Raw genomic sequence first — 18,757 nt, forward strand, 5'->3', positions numbered from 1 at the left:
GAACTTATCAACAAATTAACATAAAATTTAAGTAATACTTTTATCTATGAACGCCAGTGGTGAAAATATATTATCCACCAATGTCGAGCGCCGCGCCGCTGGTCATTGGAAATTTTGGCTTAATATTAAGATGCGTATCGACTGCCCGCGGCTGCCTCGCAAGCCATGTTCGCCCGCGGCTGCCTCGCAAGCCATGTTCGCCCGCGGCAAACCAATTATCTGCCTCGCGAACCAAACTGTTGGCATTCATTTGGTAGTGCGCGGCGGCCTCGCAAGGCAACCGATCCAGCCTTTCGCGCAGTTGTTCGCAAACTGCCACCATGGACATCCGTGCAAGAGCAGCAGCTGCTTTCATTGTAATTCATCACATCATTAAAAAACGAAACGAAAAGTGCGTATTGGTGGATGAAGAAAATGTATAGTAATAGGATGCAGTATGGTATTAGTAGACTTATGGACGATATGCGATATGAAGCCATTGATGACACAATAAAACATTTCAACGGATGTCAGCCAGAGATTTTGCGCAGTTAAAAATATTAATTGAGCCATACGTGAAGAAAATGGACACCATATGGACACTAACTTCCGAGATGTGATTCCAGTTAGTGAAATATTAGCTATAACTTTGAGGTTTCTAGCCACAGGAGATTCATATACTAGCTTGCAATACATTTTTCGAGTGTCAAAACAATCAATTTCAAGAATCATTCCAGAAGTTTGCGACGCATTATGCGAAGCTCTGAAGTATTATATCGTTCCATGCATCATGCCTCAGCGACTTGTTATGGTAGTGTGGATATTTGCTGTTCCAGAGTAATTCTCTAGCACCATATAATTGAATTAGAAGTCGGCACTTATGACTTATCATTATCCATGGTTAAAACTGCGAAAACACTGCACGCGCCACTGTCTGTTGTGGAATATACAAATTTTGTTTTGTTCTGCAGCGCATGCCAAAAAAATCGCCACGAACCGTCCGAACTGCACTGAAATCACTCACTGAACCTCCTTTACCGCTGACCCAAAAACCGACAAAGATTGGTTCGCACCACGGCAGATTCGAGCGAACATCAGTTCAAGCTGCCTCGCGCGGCAACTCGGTATCCATTGATCGCGGCTGCCGCGCGAGCCAATGTTCGAGGGTTTGCTGCGGGCAGTCGATACACACCTTTATAATATTGGAGAAAAGCGCCTACCCTTATTTCGCACGACGGCGCCGAAAATACTTGGCGCGTCCCTGATAGGCTATTATCATATTAGACAGAGATATTAGACACTAAAATGAATCGTAATGGCTATTTTTTGCGTGATTTTGATGAATTACACATTATGAGATTTTGCATCCGCGATTCAATATTTCAGAATGAATCGACTCTTACGATTCGTTCATTTAAACAAACTATAAACACATTTTGCGTCGCACAGTATTAGATATTTTTTTGTAAGTAATTTTTTTAAAGAACGAACATAAATAAGTTAATAAGAACGAAATAAATTTACATCTATTCATATTCATGGATTTTAATTAGATTATGTTAAAAAACTTTATAAACATTTTCATGTAGAATGTAGAATGAGTATGAGGGGGGGAGGGTAATCATCGCGACCTTAATGAACTATTGTGTCCCTCTTTCTTGAGTTATAGCTCATGATAGAGTCTATAACTCATACATGGAGGTCTTTCTGTTGTAGGGAAGACAGGGAAATGTTCATCCTCTGAGGAGTGGGCATGTATCTCCTCCTATGAGTGTAAACCCTGCCACGGTTGGGGTTTTTCACAGTCGAGGAGCTTGTCTCCGGCTAAGGTACCCGTGAGGTGGAGGCTGGAGGATCTGTCTCCATTTTCTCCATCTCTTTAACTTGGTCTCTTCTTAGACCTGATACCGGTGTTCTATCGAATCGATTATAGAGGATATATCCTGTTTTCTCTATTGCCTTCATTGAATTTGAGGTCAATTACACTGCTATGGTTATACACTTGTACATAGTCCCGCATGTAGAAGTAAGGGAGAAGAGAATACAATGGGTTGCCCCTGGAGCCCTAAGGTTGAGACCAGTAGAGACTAGTCTTCTGTCTAGCCACGCATCCCTTTGACCTGGCCCCGCCATCATAGGGTTTAGATTTTTGGTGAGGATTTCTCATCTTGATCCAGGCGGTTAAGCTAAGACCCCCTACACCGAGCCCTACACCCGTGATACATGACCACAGACAGTAGAGGGTGCCTGGTATGACGGACATCGTTATACGTCTTGGTGTAATTCACTGCCTAAGACACTACAACCAGGGATAAGACAATAAGATGCTCCTTAGACCCAGCCAGAGGGCCAAAGATTCCTCCTATAGCACATGACCAGGAGCTTCCCCATCAACGACTACTTAGGTCTTGCATCGCATAGAGGAAGCTACATTTCATACACTTTTATTAAAAGTATCAGTTTAAAGTAAATACTGTATGATAATTAATGTAATAGTGTAATAAATTATCTACGTGAACAAAAAATACATAATTTTAGCAATAATATAACATTATTTCTAATTTACCTTATCGTTAATTACTAAACTAATTAGTTATTATAATTGATTTATGCAAATTATAACATTAAATTGATGGAAATTAAGGAAATGATATTTAGTACATATTTTTGGTTTTGGTTCAAAATCTTCCATCAATATTATTCGATTTTTTTGTATTATTTATATATTATATCAGGTATAATCAGGCAGTCTTTGTTTTTTAAATAAAACGTAGTTATTGTAGGTATATTATTTATAGCAAAAATTCCATTCTTTGTGTTTGCTTCAAAAATTCAAAATATAAGATGATTCAACTTTTGGTATGAAAGATATAACTAAACTGATAATAGTTTGTTAGTGCTTTTATATTTTGTTTTTTAAATATAGTATACAGTATAATTTTTAAATATTGATTCAGTTTCTTTGACAGATGAAATTATACAAAATGAATCTTAAATAAGTGCAAATACTTTTGGGGTTAGTATATCTCGATAAAAGAAACACATTTTAACATTCAATAAACATAGTTATTCAAGTCTGAAATGAAGAAATGAGATTTGAAAAAAAACTGTTTTATTTTTTAAAAAAATTGTGAGCTACCGGATTTTTTCTGCATTTGCATCCCTTTTAGTATTGTAACCATAGAGTAAAGCCGTAACCATGGTAAATCAGAGATTAAGAAATTATAACAACAAGCAGTTTTACAAAGTTATCTAAAATATACAGGAAAATTTAATACCAAATGCACGATTTTCAACATATTCTTTTGCGAATAAAACCTCATAGACTTGTTCCTGTGGTCGAAATATACCACGCCTAAAAATATTTGCACTTATTTAAGACTCACCCTGAATATATTTTGTTTTATTAGATTAGTTATATTAGTTATTTGACATAACCTATTTAGACTATGATCATTAGTCTTTGACTTTTGTCAAATTTCCATTTTTTTTGCGTTTTCTTAATTGGTAAAAGATTTTACATAATATCTAAAATTATAATTGTCTCGATTTCGTATTATAAAATTGTAAATATATACAGGGTAAGTTTTAAATAAAATAAGTGCCAAATATTTTAGGGGTAGTCTATTTCAATCCCAAAAATACAGTTATGAGGTTTATTTCGAGGAAATTTGTTTTTGGAAAATTTGGAATTTTTTGAAAAGTGTTGGATTTTTTTTTACTTTTTAGTTAATTTCTTGATAATATGACAACATAGGTAGTAGATTACATTTACAAGAAAGAAACCCAGAAAAGATCTAGTGGTTTTCAAAATTAAGCAAAAATATTTTTTTTTGGAAATTTTCAAAGTAAAATAATTGTGTTATTTTGAACTTACTCAAAAAACAGTAAAGAGAAAATATGTTTCTTTCATTGAGATCACAGCACTGAAAATATTTGAACTTACTTAAGACTCACCCTGTATAGTTTCCATTTAATGAATGCATAAGGATGCTATCTACATTACCTGTGCCTGCCTGTGCCTGCTTTATTAGAGTATTTTAGTTGATTTTCTATATATTTCTTTAAATCTTTACAAAAAGTTATTTTTTATTACATATTGTTAAAACTGGTTTATTAAATCTTAAATTACTGACTAAATTTTTTAGCAAAAAATCAATTTTTTCAATTTACTATAATTTTCGTTAAGTGCTTTTACCGCTTCGAATTAAATTTTGAATTCTGAACTTTCTGAAATTTTAAAATTATGAAATTCTGAAAATCCGAAATAGCACAGATACTTGTCAAAATTCACTCACACATAAATACTTTTTTTAAATAAAATCACTGGTGGGTATAAAATTAGTATTTTTTTTAATTTTGCTCAAACAAATCTAAAATGGGCTGTGAGCCATCATAATGTAAATTTTTTGTCACAGACCCCTTACTATTAATTGAATCTTCAACCATTTGAAAAGTAAATATTTATAAAACGTATAGGTACCTATAAGTACAGTTGTGAGAACTGCACTTGTGCAAACTCTTCTTAGAGTTGAGTTAATAAGATACTTTATTTATTCAAGATATTATAAATAAGTACATAGGTATCGAACATGCAAATTTTGAACTCTCCAGATATTGGCTCCCTTGTTAATTTTGCAATGAAGTTGTAAATAGGGTTATTAAAGGCCTGCATATGCTGAATACACACGCCAAATTTTAACAATTTTGGGCAAGCCGTTTTTAATTAATTTAAGAAAACCTGTATCTATTATTTTTTAAAAATCTATCCCGTCCTCTTTTTTCGCAGAAAATTGTTTATAGCTTCTATAAAATGATATTGTGACCGCTTTTATATAATAACATTGTCTATTTTAATAAAAACAGATATATTTTCGGCTTTCTGCAAAAGTGCATTTATATTTATGGTTACATTTCTGCAAATGTAACCTTATTTTTATTTTATTTTACTAAAAGAACTAGTCAGTAATTTATGGTCTAATCAGTTTTAACTATATGGAATTTAAAATAAAAACATTTTGTAAAGCTTTGAGAATCGTTTAAAAGAAAATCAACTAAAATTAGAATTGGATTACAAAATCAATTAAAATATTCTAATAAAGGCGCAGCCAATGTAGATGGCGTCTTTCTGCATTAAATTTAAATACAAATTATTAATATTTACAATTTTGTAATGGGAAATCTACAATAATTATAATTTTAGCTAAATAAAATATCTTTTACCAATTAAGGAAAAGTAAAAAAAATGAAAATTTGACAAAAGTTTATATCCTAAACAGGTTAAGTCAAATAACTAATCTAATACTACAAAGTATATTATAATGTATCTGTTAAAAACTGTATTATTATTTTAAAATTATACCGTAAAAAACTAAAACAAAAGCACCAACGAATCAGTTTTAGTTATGTTTTTCATACAATAATTTGAAAATTTGAATAACTTATATTTTGAATTAAATTTAGACCAAACACAAAGAGTGGAATTTTTGCGAATAACAATATCTTTGGAGAACAAAAACAATATTATAACTTGATTTACATCTTAATTTGATATTCATTAATATAAATAATACAAAAAAAATCGTATAATATTTATGGAAATTTTTCAACCGAAATCAAACATGTGTACTAATAAATGGCATTTCCTTAATTTAATGATATAATTTGCATAAATACATTATAATAACTAATTAATTTAGTAATTAATAATAAGGTAAATTAGATATAATGTTATATTATTGCTAAAAGTATGTATTTTTTGTTTATGTAAATAATTTTATTATACTGCTACAATAATTATCACACATTCTTTACTTTTAAATGATGCTTTTAATAAAAGTGTATAAAAATGTTAATTAAAATTTTAAAGATAATTTAATTAATAAAATAAACTAAAAATTAAAGGATTTAAAGAAACTTAATGATGTGCCAGTCCCTTTTGGACAAAGAAAATAATTTTAGATACAGATTAAGATTATGAATAATAGCAGCCTGGATATAGCAGTAAACTAAAGTCGTCATTATGGTTGTCATAGATTTTAAAACGTTTAACACCTATGACGATTTTCTTTTTAACCTAACCAAACCAAAAAACTTATCATTTAAAAAATATATCTCAATATACATGTCAATATTAGTAATAGATTAAGTTTAGAAGAATAAACTACAAAAAAATTGTGTGTGCACTATGTGCGCATATTTGAAGTGAAACTTCTTACTAACAGCTATTAAATTGAGGGATTTGAAGGACATGTTTGAAAAAGTGTAGTTTGAAATGTTGAAAAAGTAATAAATTAAAAATTAATAAATAATTTGATTCACAATATTTGTATTAAAAATATCGTCTGTCCGTCTGAGGACTCCATTCGGGTACCTCTACCTATAATTAAGAAAAATCCTTATGATTTCGTCCATTCAGAACAAACACAATTATGCCGAAATCGACCCACATTTTTCTTCAATATCAAATTCTTAGTCCCATCCTAATGAAAAACGTTGTATCCAACTTTGCAAGGTGGGACCGTGTGCACCGTTGCTTACATAGCCTACTAAAAATTTGGTCGCGATCGAACGACATCAAATTTTGACGTTTCTTATGTCAAAACTAACTATTACAGTGACACATGTCGAAAAATCGAACGATTTTTTCTAAACCGTAGGCTGTCCTTACTACTTTTCCTCTCTCCTGTTTTGTCGTGAGTCGTCTAGCGTGTCGTGTCACGGACTTGAATTTTTACTCCCAGCGCACGTAAAGAAGTTTCACTTCAAAAATCACCTATTTCTGACTCAATAAAATGGTAACTTTATTTAATTAATAAAATTTCGATTTCAAATTAATTTTTTGAACATATATTTGCTTTTCATCTACCAGACCTTGGCTTTGATTAGGGTGGAGTTATGATAAATAAAAAAAGCAAATATGCTAGCGAATAAATGACATAAAATGTATGTGTTTGCACGCAGGTGCATGCGCGTTTGTAGTTGTGAGTACATCGACTCGCCTTTGTGGACCAGCAAAAAAGCGGCGATGTTTTTTTTATCAGCACCCACATATTATAATCAACAGTTGCCGGCTTTATACATATCGTCCCTTAGCTTACAACACCGCTTAAGTCGTTTTTGCCAACTTTACAGGAGACGAAAAAAACTGTCTATTTTAAAAAATCTGTGTTTTTTTTCTATTGCTTCATAATACATCCTAGTTAACGATTAAGAAATAATTATTTATACTTATTTTGACGATTTACTTTATTTTAACTTTTATTTATGACTTGAGCGGTGTTGACTGATATTTTATTAGATTTAGGCGGTGTTGTTTGTGAAAATGTTAGGGATTAAGAAGGTATTAAAAGATGATTTGCAAATAAAAGCTTTTATTAAGAAAAGAAAATTAACATTCTTTATAACATAGATAGGTATCTTTACTTAAATCTTAAGAATCACATGTTGAGATCAATTGCTTAAAGTAATTTGGTAATACACAAACCTCTAGTTAGAACTTAAATGAAGTACCTAATATTTTTATCTTTTAATAGGTAAATGTTTCAAATACTAATCTTAGTTTACTTAGTCTTTAATAAACTCCAAAGAAATAATATATAATAGTATCTATTAATAAAATAATAAAGAAAACTCAAAATCTCTAGTCTTTAGTTTAGTTGCAGTCTTTAGTGATTGCTGTGCGGAAGGTCATCATAAAAAGAATGGCAACTAGATGGCAATACACTTTTTAGGTCTTGCAAATCTTGATACTTCCGCTTTGTAATTGGTATTCTAGCTGCGTACAATTTTTGCAAGCTATTTATTTGTTTAATGCTGTTAATTGCCGTGGGACGATGTGGTAACGGGTGAAGCTCGTCATCAAAACTAACTTTATACCAAATTGTGCCATTTGGTCTGTATTCTAGCATACGTAAATCTGTGACGACAGGGTCACCTACTTTTTTACCAGGCCTTATAGATTTATAAATCAATTCTTTCGAAAAGTCTGTGAAAAAGGTATAATCTAAATAACAAGCTTGGTAAGGCATAGGATCACTCCTAGCAGTTTTACTTATAGCCATGTATTGTTGTGGAAGGTAAATTTCTTTACCTTTTAATTTACACTCTATGGCACTATGTACCGAATCACATTCCATGTGAGTATGGCCTTTTTCCAGGTACTTTTGAGTAATCACAATATTTTTTTCAATCGCTAAACGTAATAAAGCATTGCTTAAGGTAACATTGCGATTTTGAGCACAACAACCATCGGAATATAAAACCACAGGCAATAATTTCAGACTCAAAACCTTCTCTAGATGGTCTACTAAGCATGAAGCAAAAACAGAGGCTTCAAGCGTACTATTTGACTCATCGAACCAATAACACATTACTTCCTTAGTTGCTATATTGTATAATGTAAAATTATGGACGCATAATTTAGTTTTATAATAAATTGCACTAGCTTGAAGATACGGGGCCAATTTTACCGATTCAACATCCTGTGTGAATACGTGACAAGCTCCGGACTGTGCAATTCCTTTGTCAGTATCTTTTTCTTTCCTGGCTCGATCTTTCTTCAGAACATGTTGAGCGTATTCTTCATCAGTAATGTTTCCAGTTTTATGACTGCAACAAACGTCGCATTGATCCTTCTTTGGGTGGAATAGGCTCAAATTGAGTTTCAAAAATAATTTGTCAAATAATTTACGCCCAAGGCATTCTCTACCCTCTAATTCACAATTATCTTTATATGCGTGATAGAGCTGTGTCATGTTCGAGAAAATTGGTTCTAAATATTCTCGTGATGTTTTAGCACGACAGTAATGTGACGGCATCTTTGGAAGATCTCCTAAAAACTTTTCAACATGTTTGTGGTCTTCAATTTTCTCTGGATTTCTGCGATTACTGGTTGAAGAAGACACATCGGGAGGCATAGCACAATCGGTTTTTGTCAACCAATATCTTATAAACCAATCTTTAATTCCAAGAGTGGCCAAGAACATTTTTTTGCAGACTTGGTGACGTACATTATCAATCGTCAAAACGTAAGTTCGACTATCAGTTCTTTTGGATGATTCTGGATTTTTTGTAACTTTCTTTGATACTTTGTTAACGTGAGAAGTTATAAATGATCTTCGCTGCTCCCAGTTCATGTTCTTCCAGAAATTGTCAAACAAATATTTTCGCTGTTCCTCGTTTATGTTGTCACATGACCTGAGTTTGGATTTCTTGCAAAACGCAGAAGTGCAGGGTGGTTTCATGGATCTTGCAGGCTTAAATACGTCTTGTTTCACTTTAAATTTTTCATTAGTCTTTGCTTTTCTGTCTCTTCTGTATCCTAAATAACTTTCACCTTTCATCCGTAATTCTTTATTTATATTGCGTTTATATTTATTTGGATCTTTTGACGCCTTGTTCTGTCTTTTTTTATTACTTAACAAATCCCCGTGATAAGGAATATTGCTGAGTATGACCACTTTTGAAGAACATGATGGAGTAGCAGAGACACTGGATTGCTGTATATTGGTTTGGGTTGTTTTATTTTCATCTATTATATCTGTATCTGTGTTAATTACTATATCCGAAACTGGGTCTTGAGTAGGGAAAGCTTCAATGTGAATATTTTCTAGTTCTTGTACAACGTTCTCATTTTCTACCGAGATATTGGCTACATTCAATGCAAAAGACTGAGGATTGTTGATGGTCACTGTAGCAAATTCGGGTGGTATATATTGAGTTGTTTTATTTTCATCTATTATATCTGTGTTAATTACTATATCCGAAACTGGGTCTTGAGTATTCGTAGGTAAAGCTTCGATATGAATATTTCCTAGTTCTTGTACAACGTTCTCACTTTCTACCGAAATATTGGCTACATTCAATGCAGAAGGCTGAGGATACTCGATGGTCACTGTAGCAAATTCGGGTGGTATATGTTGCAGATCAAAGAAGTCATTACCAACTTTTTCTACAACTTGTAGATTGTGAATGTCAATGTTTTCAATATTATCCAAGTCTATGTTCTGGTCAAATATTGCGTTTACATTATCCTGGCTACTTATAATACCTTTTATGGACTCCCCGAAGTTTTGATCATTTATTGGTGTTGCAATAGTTTCATTTTTAGGAGGATCTTTTTGATTCACATCTAAAATAAATAATAGGAATTATTAAAAACATAAATAACAAAAATAAAATTCGGACCTCAAAACAAACCCATAGTACTTACCTAGTTTAATTATTTTATTATCTTCTTTGCAACTTTGTTTACGCCGTTTATGTTTTGACATCAGTCCTGATTTTTGTAGTTGGGCACATAACCATTCATCACCTGAACCCAGATCACTCCAGGAATCAATTTCTTCTCCATCCATAGCGCCTTTCAATTATTGAGTTTCCTAAAAAAATAACAAATTTGAAACACCATTTCAATCATAGGATTTCATAACAAGCTTATATTATTATTAACTGAGTCGACAGAAAGTCGTAAAACCCCCGACCAAGAATCTAAAAACTACTGAACCGATTTTGATAAAACTTTCAATTTTGTGTAACACACATCACAAGCTTTCATTTGATACCCATATTTGTGGAATCCTAAACACATTACCCTCCTCTTTGGCAGTCAGGTAAAAAATAACAAATTTTGAAACACCGCCTAAGTTAAGAAAAAATTGTTAGTAAACACCGCCTAAGTAAGTAAGGATATTATTTGATCATTTATTTCTAAATTAATACGCGTACATCAATAAACATTACTTTATTCTATAGCTTACCTCTTAATCTTCTATTAAAACTACTTGCAAGAACGTTCCAGCGATAAAATTCACTTAAAAATAGAAAAAACACAGAGCGCGAAGTATTTTCCGCGAAAATTATGACAGACTAACGACTTGTGCGGTGTTGCGACGCCAACCGACTTGAGCGCTGTCACTATTTTTTGAATTACGGCTTCTGATTGGCCGAAATCTATTTCATGAGACCAATGGTTCGACGCGCAATGCGCAGCTTCATCCAATGGCATTAAAATGTAAAAACCGCCAATTTTCGACTTGAGCGGTGTTGTTAGCTAAGGGACGATATGTAGGACTACTATCTATAACTAAAAATAATGACTTAAATAGGGTATAAATGAAGAAATTTTCAAAATTTATTTTGAGATGTGTTGATTATCATTTTTATCGTTATTGATTGCATAATTTGAAGATAATTTTAAAAATTCCTGCCCACACCCATTGTAATAACCCAACACTTCGGTTAGCTGTGATTTTACTTAATTAATTTACAGCTCCATAAACGCATTACAAAAGAATACCGTTGAACAGGTTTGAATAGTTATTATCGCCGTAATTATGGATGTTTTCATTGCTTCTACCGCAGCTCCAATATAAACAAACAATACGGCCTGAACTCGAGTTCAGGTCGTATTTATATTGGAACTGATAAACTACAAAAGCAAAGGAGACATAGTAGAGACGCAACGAAATATTCCTCAATATCAAAAGGATAATAGCTGACTACTTATACTTCGGCAGCTGACTGTGCAGCTGATTCCTCTGAGGTGGACTTTTTTAGTAGGTAAAAATTGTGCCTCCCATACTGTCTGAGATACGTCTCTATACTCTATGATCATCTCTCTCGAGATGATGATTGGAACGAGTACCATTCGCCTGTAAAAGTTTTATCACCCCCGCCAAAAAAAGAGCGCAAAAATATATAATTTATTATCTACCCCCATTTGATCATAAACACCTGCATATAAACAAAATACATGCATTTTAATTCGTTGTTTCGCTGGTAAAGAGAAGTTTCTTTGCAAAAAACGTCGTTTTTTTATTTTTCGTTTATCACCGTTCTAACATAATCACGGCCTTTCCTCGATATTAGCGACTATAAACTATAACAGCGTGATGTAACGGCGTAATTTGTAATACCTACTAGTCAAGTAAAACGAGTTATTATAAATATATTTTTTTATAACTGTATAAATAATATAATAATAACAGATATCATATATTTACTATTCTGTCTGCAGCGATACGCCAAGTATTTTCGGCGCCGTTTTGTGAAATAAGGGTAGGCGCCTTTCGCCAATATTATAAAGGTGTGTATCGACTGCCCGCAGCAAACCCTCGAGCATTGGCTCGCGCGGCAGCCGCGCTCAATGGATACCGAGTTGCCGCGCGAGGCAGCTTGCGCTTGCACGCGAAGCAGCTTGGTACTGATGTTCGCTCGAATCTGCCATGGTGCGAACCAATCTTTGTCGGTTTTTGGGTCAGGTAAAGGAGGTTTAGTGAGTGATTTCAGTGCAGTTCGGACGGTTCGTGGCGATTAATTTGGCATGCGCTGCAGAACAAAACAAAATTTGTATATTCCACAACAGACAGTGGCGCGTGCAATGTTTTCGCAGTTTTAACCATGGATAATGATAAGTGCCAACTTCTAATTCAATTATATGGTGCTAGAGAATTACTCTGGAACAGCAAATATCCACACTATCATAACAAGTCGCTGAGGCAACATGCATGGAACGATATAATACTTCAGAGCTTCGCATAATGCGTCGCAAACTTCTGGAATGATTCTTGAAATTGATTGTTTTGACACTCGAAAAAGGTATTGCAAGCTAGTATATGAATCTCCTGTGGCTAGAAACCTCAAAGTTATAGCTAATCTTTCACTAACTGGAATCACATCTCGGAAGTTAGTGTCCATATAATCAATTAATATTTTTAACTGCGCAAAATCTCTGGTTGACATCCGTTGAAATTTTTTATTGTGTCATCAATGGCTTCATATCGCATATCGTCCATAAGTCTACTAATACCATACTGCATCCTATTACTATACATTTTCTTCATCCACCAATAGGCACTTTTCGTTTCGTTTTTTAATGATGTGATGAATTGCAATGAAAGCAGCTGCTACTCTTGCACGGATGTCCATGGTGGCAGTTTGCGAACAACTGCGCGAAAGGCTGGATCGGTTGCCTTGCGAGGCCGCCGCGCACTACCAAATGAATGCCAAAAGGTTGGCTCGCGAGGCAGATAATTGGTTTGACGCGGGCGAACATGGCTTGCGAGGCAGCCGCGGGCAGTCGATACGCACCTTAATATTAAGCCAAAATTTCCAATAACCAGCGGCGCGGCGCTCGACATTGGTGGATAATATATTTTCACCACTGGCGTTCATAAATAAAAGTATTACCTAAATTTTATGTTAATTTGTTGATAAGTTCCAAAAACTTGCGTACTTGCGTACAACGTACTTGCCCATATGGACGGCGCGTCCCTGTCTGTCTGACTATTTGTATCTGACTTGTCGTACTGCAGATCCTCGCTCTCGCAAACGAGTTTTCCTCTGAGTCGATATCTGCACCGTAAAATTTTTGTAGACTTCATATATTATGTTTCAACTGATAACGCGGCGAGCGTTTTCAGAAAACGCTTATACAAGGTCTTAAATAAGTGCAAAGAGTCATAGAGAGTTATAAGAGTCTTAAATAAGTGCAAGTAATGAGGTTTTTTTCGCAATATCGTTAAAAATCGTGCATTTTTACCAAACTTAAATAACTCGGTTATTTTGGACTTGTTTGGAAAACGGTAAAGAGAAAATATGTTTCTATTATCGAGATCTACCAGCTCTGAAAATATTTGCACTTATTGAAGACATGCTGTAGAGTAATATTGCGCTTTTGATAATTGTCTACCCCTGATTGAGCCACGATGATTGTGTCTGCTCTTTTGCATACGGCTTTTTAAATAAATATACTTATTAAATAAATTTTTTATGCCTCTTTCGCGTTGTTGTCACGAGAAAAAGGTTTGCCAACAATTTTCCACGTTTCTAGTTCTTCTTTCAATAAATAAAAGCTACTTGACAATTATAACTCGTGTACGTATAATATTTTTAGTGTCAAAATTTCACCCTTTCGATTGACCGCCTCCGCTTTAAGCCCCGGGATCGCGCTGGCAGACATGACTATTTCATAATGGCTACACAAAAGGATTCTTTACAAGAAAAATTAGCCATGTAACGATGGTAAGGTTTTTTATGTAGCCAGCTCTCCGTCTATTAGTGTACACTAGTGCAGACACGCACACACATTGTTATGGTTTACAAATAAATTGTTATTGTTTATGAATTTTCACGGAAACACAGATAACAGCGGGGATGAGGGTGAGTTACAGTGATCAGAAATACCGCATAGGCGAGAATAGCGACACTTTGGAACTCGTTACAAAATCGTGGTATTTTCTCCTGGTATTTCTCAGGAACGGTCGCTAATGTAACGTGTCTCCATGTCATCAAGTGGAACCGGTATTCCCATCACTATACAAATGCATTTATTTCGCAGCTTTGCTAGTATATTTGCTTTTATAGTTTATCACAGCTCTAACAACTTACTCTTTCAACGCCAAGATTTTCACCGTATTTTCAACATCTCTATTATTCTTCTTAAACTCAATATCCATGAGCTCAGTTCCACTCAATATTATAGTAACGATATTGATATTGATAAAAAAATTATCACTTACAATAAAAATTTCTGTTTCAATTGAATATTGAATTGAACTACAAGAAACTATGTATGAACCAATAAAACGAATATGGAACGCCCATGGTAATAAACAATAGATGCGGAATGTTTGCTGTTCATTCATCTGTTCAATATTTTTAATATATCAATAAGTTTATTTCATTTATTTTTTTAGCACGTAAACCAATTACCAAAAGACGCGAATTAACTGATTTAAATTTCTGTGTCGATTGTAAAATCGTACAAAGAACAAATTGTGGCGAACAGTAAGGTTTGAAAAGAGAAATTTCACTGATTAATTCTTATCTAATAACGAGGAAGCTGAATATTGGCGAATTATGCTTTAATATAGCTGAAAGAACGCCGCGTTGTGCAGATTTGGGTCGAAAGGTACCCAGACGTGAACTAGAAATATATATTGTTCTTATAAAATTATGTAGTACTATATAAGAGGGGGGTAAATAAATAAGCGTGAAAAAAATTCGCGAGGTGGTTGCTATTTTAAGGATAAGGGTATTTTTCGTGTAAAATCTTACGACTTTTTTATTTTTATTTTTACCAATATATAATTATCTCAATATAGGGAGTGAAAAAATAGTTTGTTGTTTAATTATGAGTAATGGTTGAGTATAAAAATAAAAACGTCATTTTAACGCCTCTAGGCATAAATGTGACGTTTGAAAAAAATAGCATGTTCTATTCGGAGTAAAAATGACTTTGTTCCTCGCCTGTAATGTCGTGCGACAAAAAGTATCATTTTTACTCCTAATAAAATAATAGACTATTTTTGTGGCGAGGCTGTGCGTTTGACATTACCTTGTAATTACATATCGAGAAACTATGGTTAAACTCGTGGATTTGACACTTTATTTTTTGACACTTTACAAGGCGTAAAAGTGCTTTACTTTTATGCCTAGGGGTTAAAATGACTTTTTTATATTGTCAATCACGGCGCAAAAATTAATACTTTTGTGACATTTGAAAAAAAAATATTAAGTTTTTTTTTAATTAGGCGATTATTATTAGGTATGGACTTTTTTCATAAAGATTCGCCGTGAAAAAATTAGTTTTGTTTACGTAAAATTATAATACAGTGTGGCCCATCGAAAACGTTCCGCAAGGCATAACGACCAGGGTAACTTTTTTTTCAGAAAATTCAAAAACACGTCAATTTTGTTTGTGTGGGGGACAACTTTTGCCCCAAAAATGATTGCAAAATCTTCAACGCGGGGGCGCCATCATCCAATTTTTTTCAAATGGGAAGGGGGATCAAGTCGTACCGCAATGAAAAGGGCTGTCTATTCTTTATACTTTCCCGCTTCGTTTTTTGAAAATCGGTCGAGTCATTGAGAAAATATGAAGGATTAAAATTTGAAAAGTTTATTTAAACATTTATCAGAGTAAGTGATAAGGATAAATTCCTTCGACCAATTTGCTGTTTTTTCTTATTATTTCTAGATGTTTACGCATTTTTTCACTTGTCACAAGGTTGAACGATCAGGTTAGGTAGAGTGTACTTTCTTTTTGAACAATGTAGTTAATCGGCGCAACTGTCGGTACTGGGCTGAGGACAACCCCAGGGTTTTTCACGAGGTGCACACACAAAACCCTCAAAAATTGAAAGTGTGGGCTGGTATTTTTAGAAATTCTATTGTGAGTCCTTTTTTCTTCCTGGAAATCTAGCAGGTGATAAGTACTTGTATTTACTGGAAAATACCATCGACCTACCTAATAGACATTAATATCTAACTGACATCATAGAGAACAATCCTGGATACGTTGAAGCAGAACTAATATTTCAACAAGACGGTGCACCTCCACATTACTCTCAAAACGTGCGTAATTATTTAAACAATAACTTTCCCGTTCGGTGGATAAGAAGAAGGGGTGCAATTGAGTGGCCTCCCCGGTCACCCGACTCAACTCCTCTAGACTTTTTTCTATGGGGACACATAAAAAGTAAAGTGTATAGCACTCCATGCGCCTCATTAGAAGACTTGCGAAGACGAATTATTGATATTTGTCGCGAAGTGACCCCGCAAGTTCTTCAGAATGTTCTAGAACGGATTGAAAATAATTTGTTTTACTGTATGGAGGTTGACGGGCAACATTTTCAGCATTTGCTTCATTAATAAGATAAGTTTTTTTTAATTTTTATAAACGAAGTGGGGAAATTTTGAGAATAAAAAGCTCTTTTCATTGAGACGCCACTTGACCTCCCTTCCCATTTGAAAAAAGTTGGGGGATGACACCCCCGCTTAGAGGGTTGAAGATTTTGCAATCATTTTTGGAGCAAAAGTTGTCCCCCTCACAAACAAAATTGACGTGTTTTTGGATTTTTTGAAAAAAAAATACCCTGCCTGTTATGCCTTGCGGAACGTTTTCGATGGGCCACCCTGTATGTTTATATCATATACAATAGTCTTCTTAGGTACTCCGTTTGCAATGTTTTATTAACATTTTAACGTCAATTTACAAATCTTCTTAGCTTTACATAAGTATGCCAAAAAGAAAAAAGGGCATTTCGTGTATGTTCGTTTACTGGTGGGGTGAGCATATACATACAGGTTTTCAAAAAAGTAAAAAAAAACTACTTGAGCTTTTGAAATATTGATAGTGCATGTGCCCACGTGTTTCTGATGACGGAGGGATATTAATCTGTCGGTTTGCATAGTAGGAGTCATACAAATCAAAAGTGGTTCAGTTCTGACCAGTGGATAGTGGATGTGATGTTGATTCGAACAAACATAGCCTACCATCTCTGGTTTTGAGAATTCACTCTTCACCATTGTCTTGGTGTGACCTTCCTTAAGTCTACTTTCCAGAGGTCTTCTTGTTTTTATTTTAACATTTTCTGCACTCACTTGGTACCGTATTCATGCACTCGCTTACAAAAAAAACTCTTCTTTCTGACCAAAAAGACTCTTTTTATATAGGAAATTTTCAATAGAAAATATGTATCTTTGGTAGTATTATTTGAGATTTAGTTTGGTTACTTTGGATTGGAATTTTGCAATTATTTTTTAATTATATCCTCGTTGTAACTATTCTGAACTACGTCTTTTTTAATGTTACCGTAGATTGAAAGAATTGTTCTTGAAAGAACGATTCTTTCCATCAACAATACTACTTTTTTGGGCATATAGGACATCTGTTTAGTACATTCGTAGCGTTGTTAGTTGTTTATAAAGTAATTTTATTATGCTGTTTTAGTTAATTATGAATGATAATATAACATTTAAACAATATACGCATATAATAGACAGTATATATTTATAATAGATATAGTACATATAAATACAGAGTGTAGAACAAAAGTAATTTTTTCGAAAATTTCAGACTATAAAATAAAATATTGGTAAAAATACAGAGCATGAGCAGGTAAAGCCTTTTTTAGAGTTGGATGTCTATATTTATCAATTAGTCTATTGCGATTCCCTTCAGTTGATGAAGATCTTGAATAGATCCCCCATTTCCTCATAAGGCATTCTTAAACGATATGTTGTGGCGTATGTAAAGGGAGGCAATCGCAGTATGGTGAGTCAGAGTGAGAGGGCTTTTGGAATAGGGCATTTCGTAGACAAGTTTATTTTGTCACCGCGCCTCCCAGACGCGCATAGCGTTTAGGCGGTCAAAAAAGCCAACTTTTCAACTTTGTAAGTTAAACATTTGACAGGATTAATTAGATTGTCAGTAGCTTTTTCTATTTCTTAGCTCTAGAAGGAGATAACTAAAATCTGTTGATAATCGGAGTAATAAATTGTTTTTGACTGTACCCGTTCTTTTAGCTTGTGAGAAGAGAAGATTATTGTCATATGATTGTCATTATTGATTATTTGAGATTCCACGATTATTCGGCATTTTTGTAATTTTTGTTTTGTGGTTGAGATCCAGACAAAACGTTTCCTTTAAAGGTAAGTTTTATCTCGGTAATTATTTTAAAATAGCTAATAGTAATAGTGAGTGCACATAATATAGTCTAACAGCTAGCAACGTTTTCGAGAAAGTATTTTAAGACGTCTGGCTCTTTGATATATCTTTTTATATTTTTTGCTCTCTGGAACAGTATGCGGCCCGTCTGGCTGCCGATACCCGTTGCGTTCACTACTGCTCATCTGAAGAAGATCCTATATTTTTTTTAATTTAGTCCTATAAATTCTAGTATTGAATATAAATCGAACATATCTTCATAGCGCAGTGCGTAGAGTTTCCGACTACGAACCGACGATTCAGAGTTCGAATCTGGGTCAGGGC

At 33.9% G+C, this 18,757-nt stretch overlaps 2 protein-coding genes across 4 annotated transcripts in view; one reads left to right on the forward strand and one right to left on the reverse strand.

Annotated features, from left to right (window-relative positions):
* LOC115874790 (nose resistant to fluoxetine protein 6-like) overlaps positions 1-18,757 on the forward strand; it is an 86,788-nt gene that overhangs the window by 3,114 nt on the left and 64,917 nt on the right. The window lies entirely within an intron of this gene.
* LOC115874789 lies at positions 7,249-11,041 on the reverse strand. 3 transcript variants are annotated; one of them, XM_030890065.1, is made up of 3 exons: positions 10,740-11,041; positions 10,193-10,361; positions 7,249-10,111 (listed from the first exon to the last, which is right to left on the reverse strand). In XM_030890065.1, exons 2-3 carry the CDS (start codon positions 10,335-10,337, stop codon positions 7,647-7,649), a joined length of 2,610 nt encoding a protein of 869 aa, XP_030745925.1. In that variant the 5' UTR covers positions 10,338-10,361; positions 10,740-11,041; the 3' UTR covers positions 7,249-7,646. The 3 variants fall into 3 exon arrangements, with proteins under 3 accessions (XP_030745925.1, XP_030745926.1, XP_030745924.1); XM_030890066.1 differs by having other exon boundaries at positions 7,249-9,526; positions 9,725-10,111; positions 10,193-11,041; XM_030890064.1 differs by having other exon boundaries at positions 10,193-11,041.

Source organism: Sitophilus oryzae, unplaced genomic scaffold, assembly GCF_002938485.1.
Source record: "Sitophilus oryzae breed Bouriz unplaced genomic scaffold, Soryzae_2.0 scaffold_1297_pilon_pilon, whole genome shotgun sequence".
NCBI lineage: Eukaryota > Metazoa > Arthropoda > Insecta > Coleoptera > Curculionidae > Sitophilus > Sitophilus oryzae.

What these genes read in the sequence shown, in the direction of transcription:
- LOC115874789 (XM_030890065.1), bottom strand. Translation starts at nt 10,337, where the DNA reads ATGGATGGAGAAGAAATTGATTCCTGGAGTGATCTGGGTTCAGGTGAT. An exon ending in TAATAAAATAATTAAACTAG is followed by an intron (nt 10,112 to 10,192) that starts GTAAGTACTATG and finishes TATTTATTTTAG; the next exon opens with ATGTGAATCAAAAAGATCCT.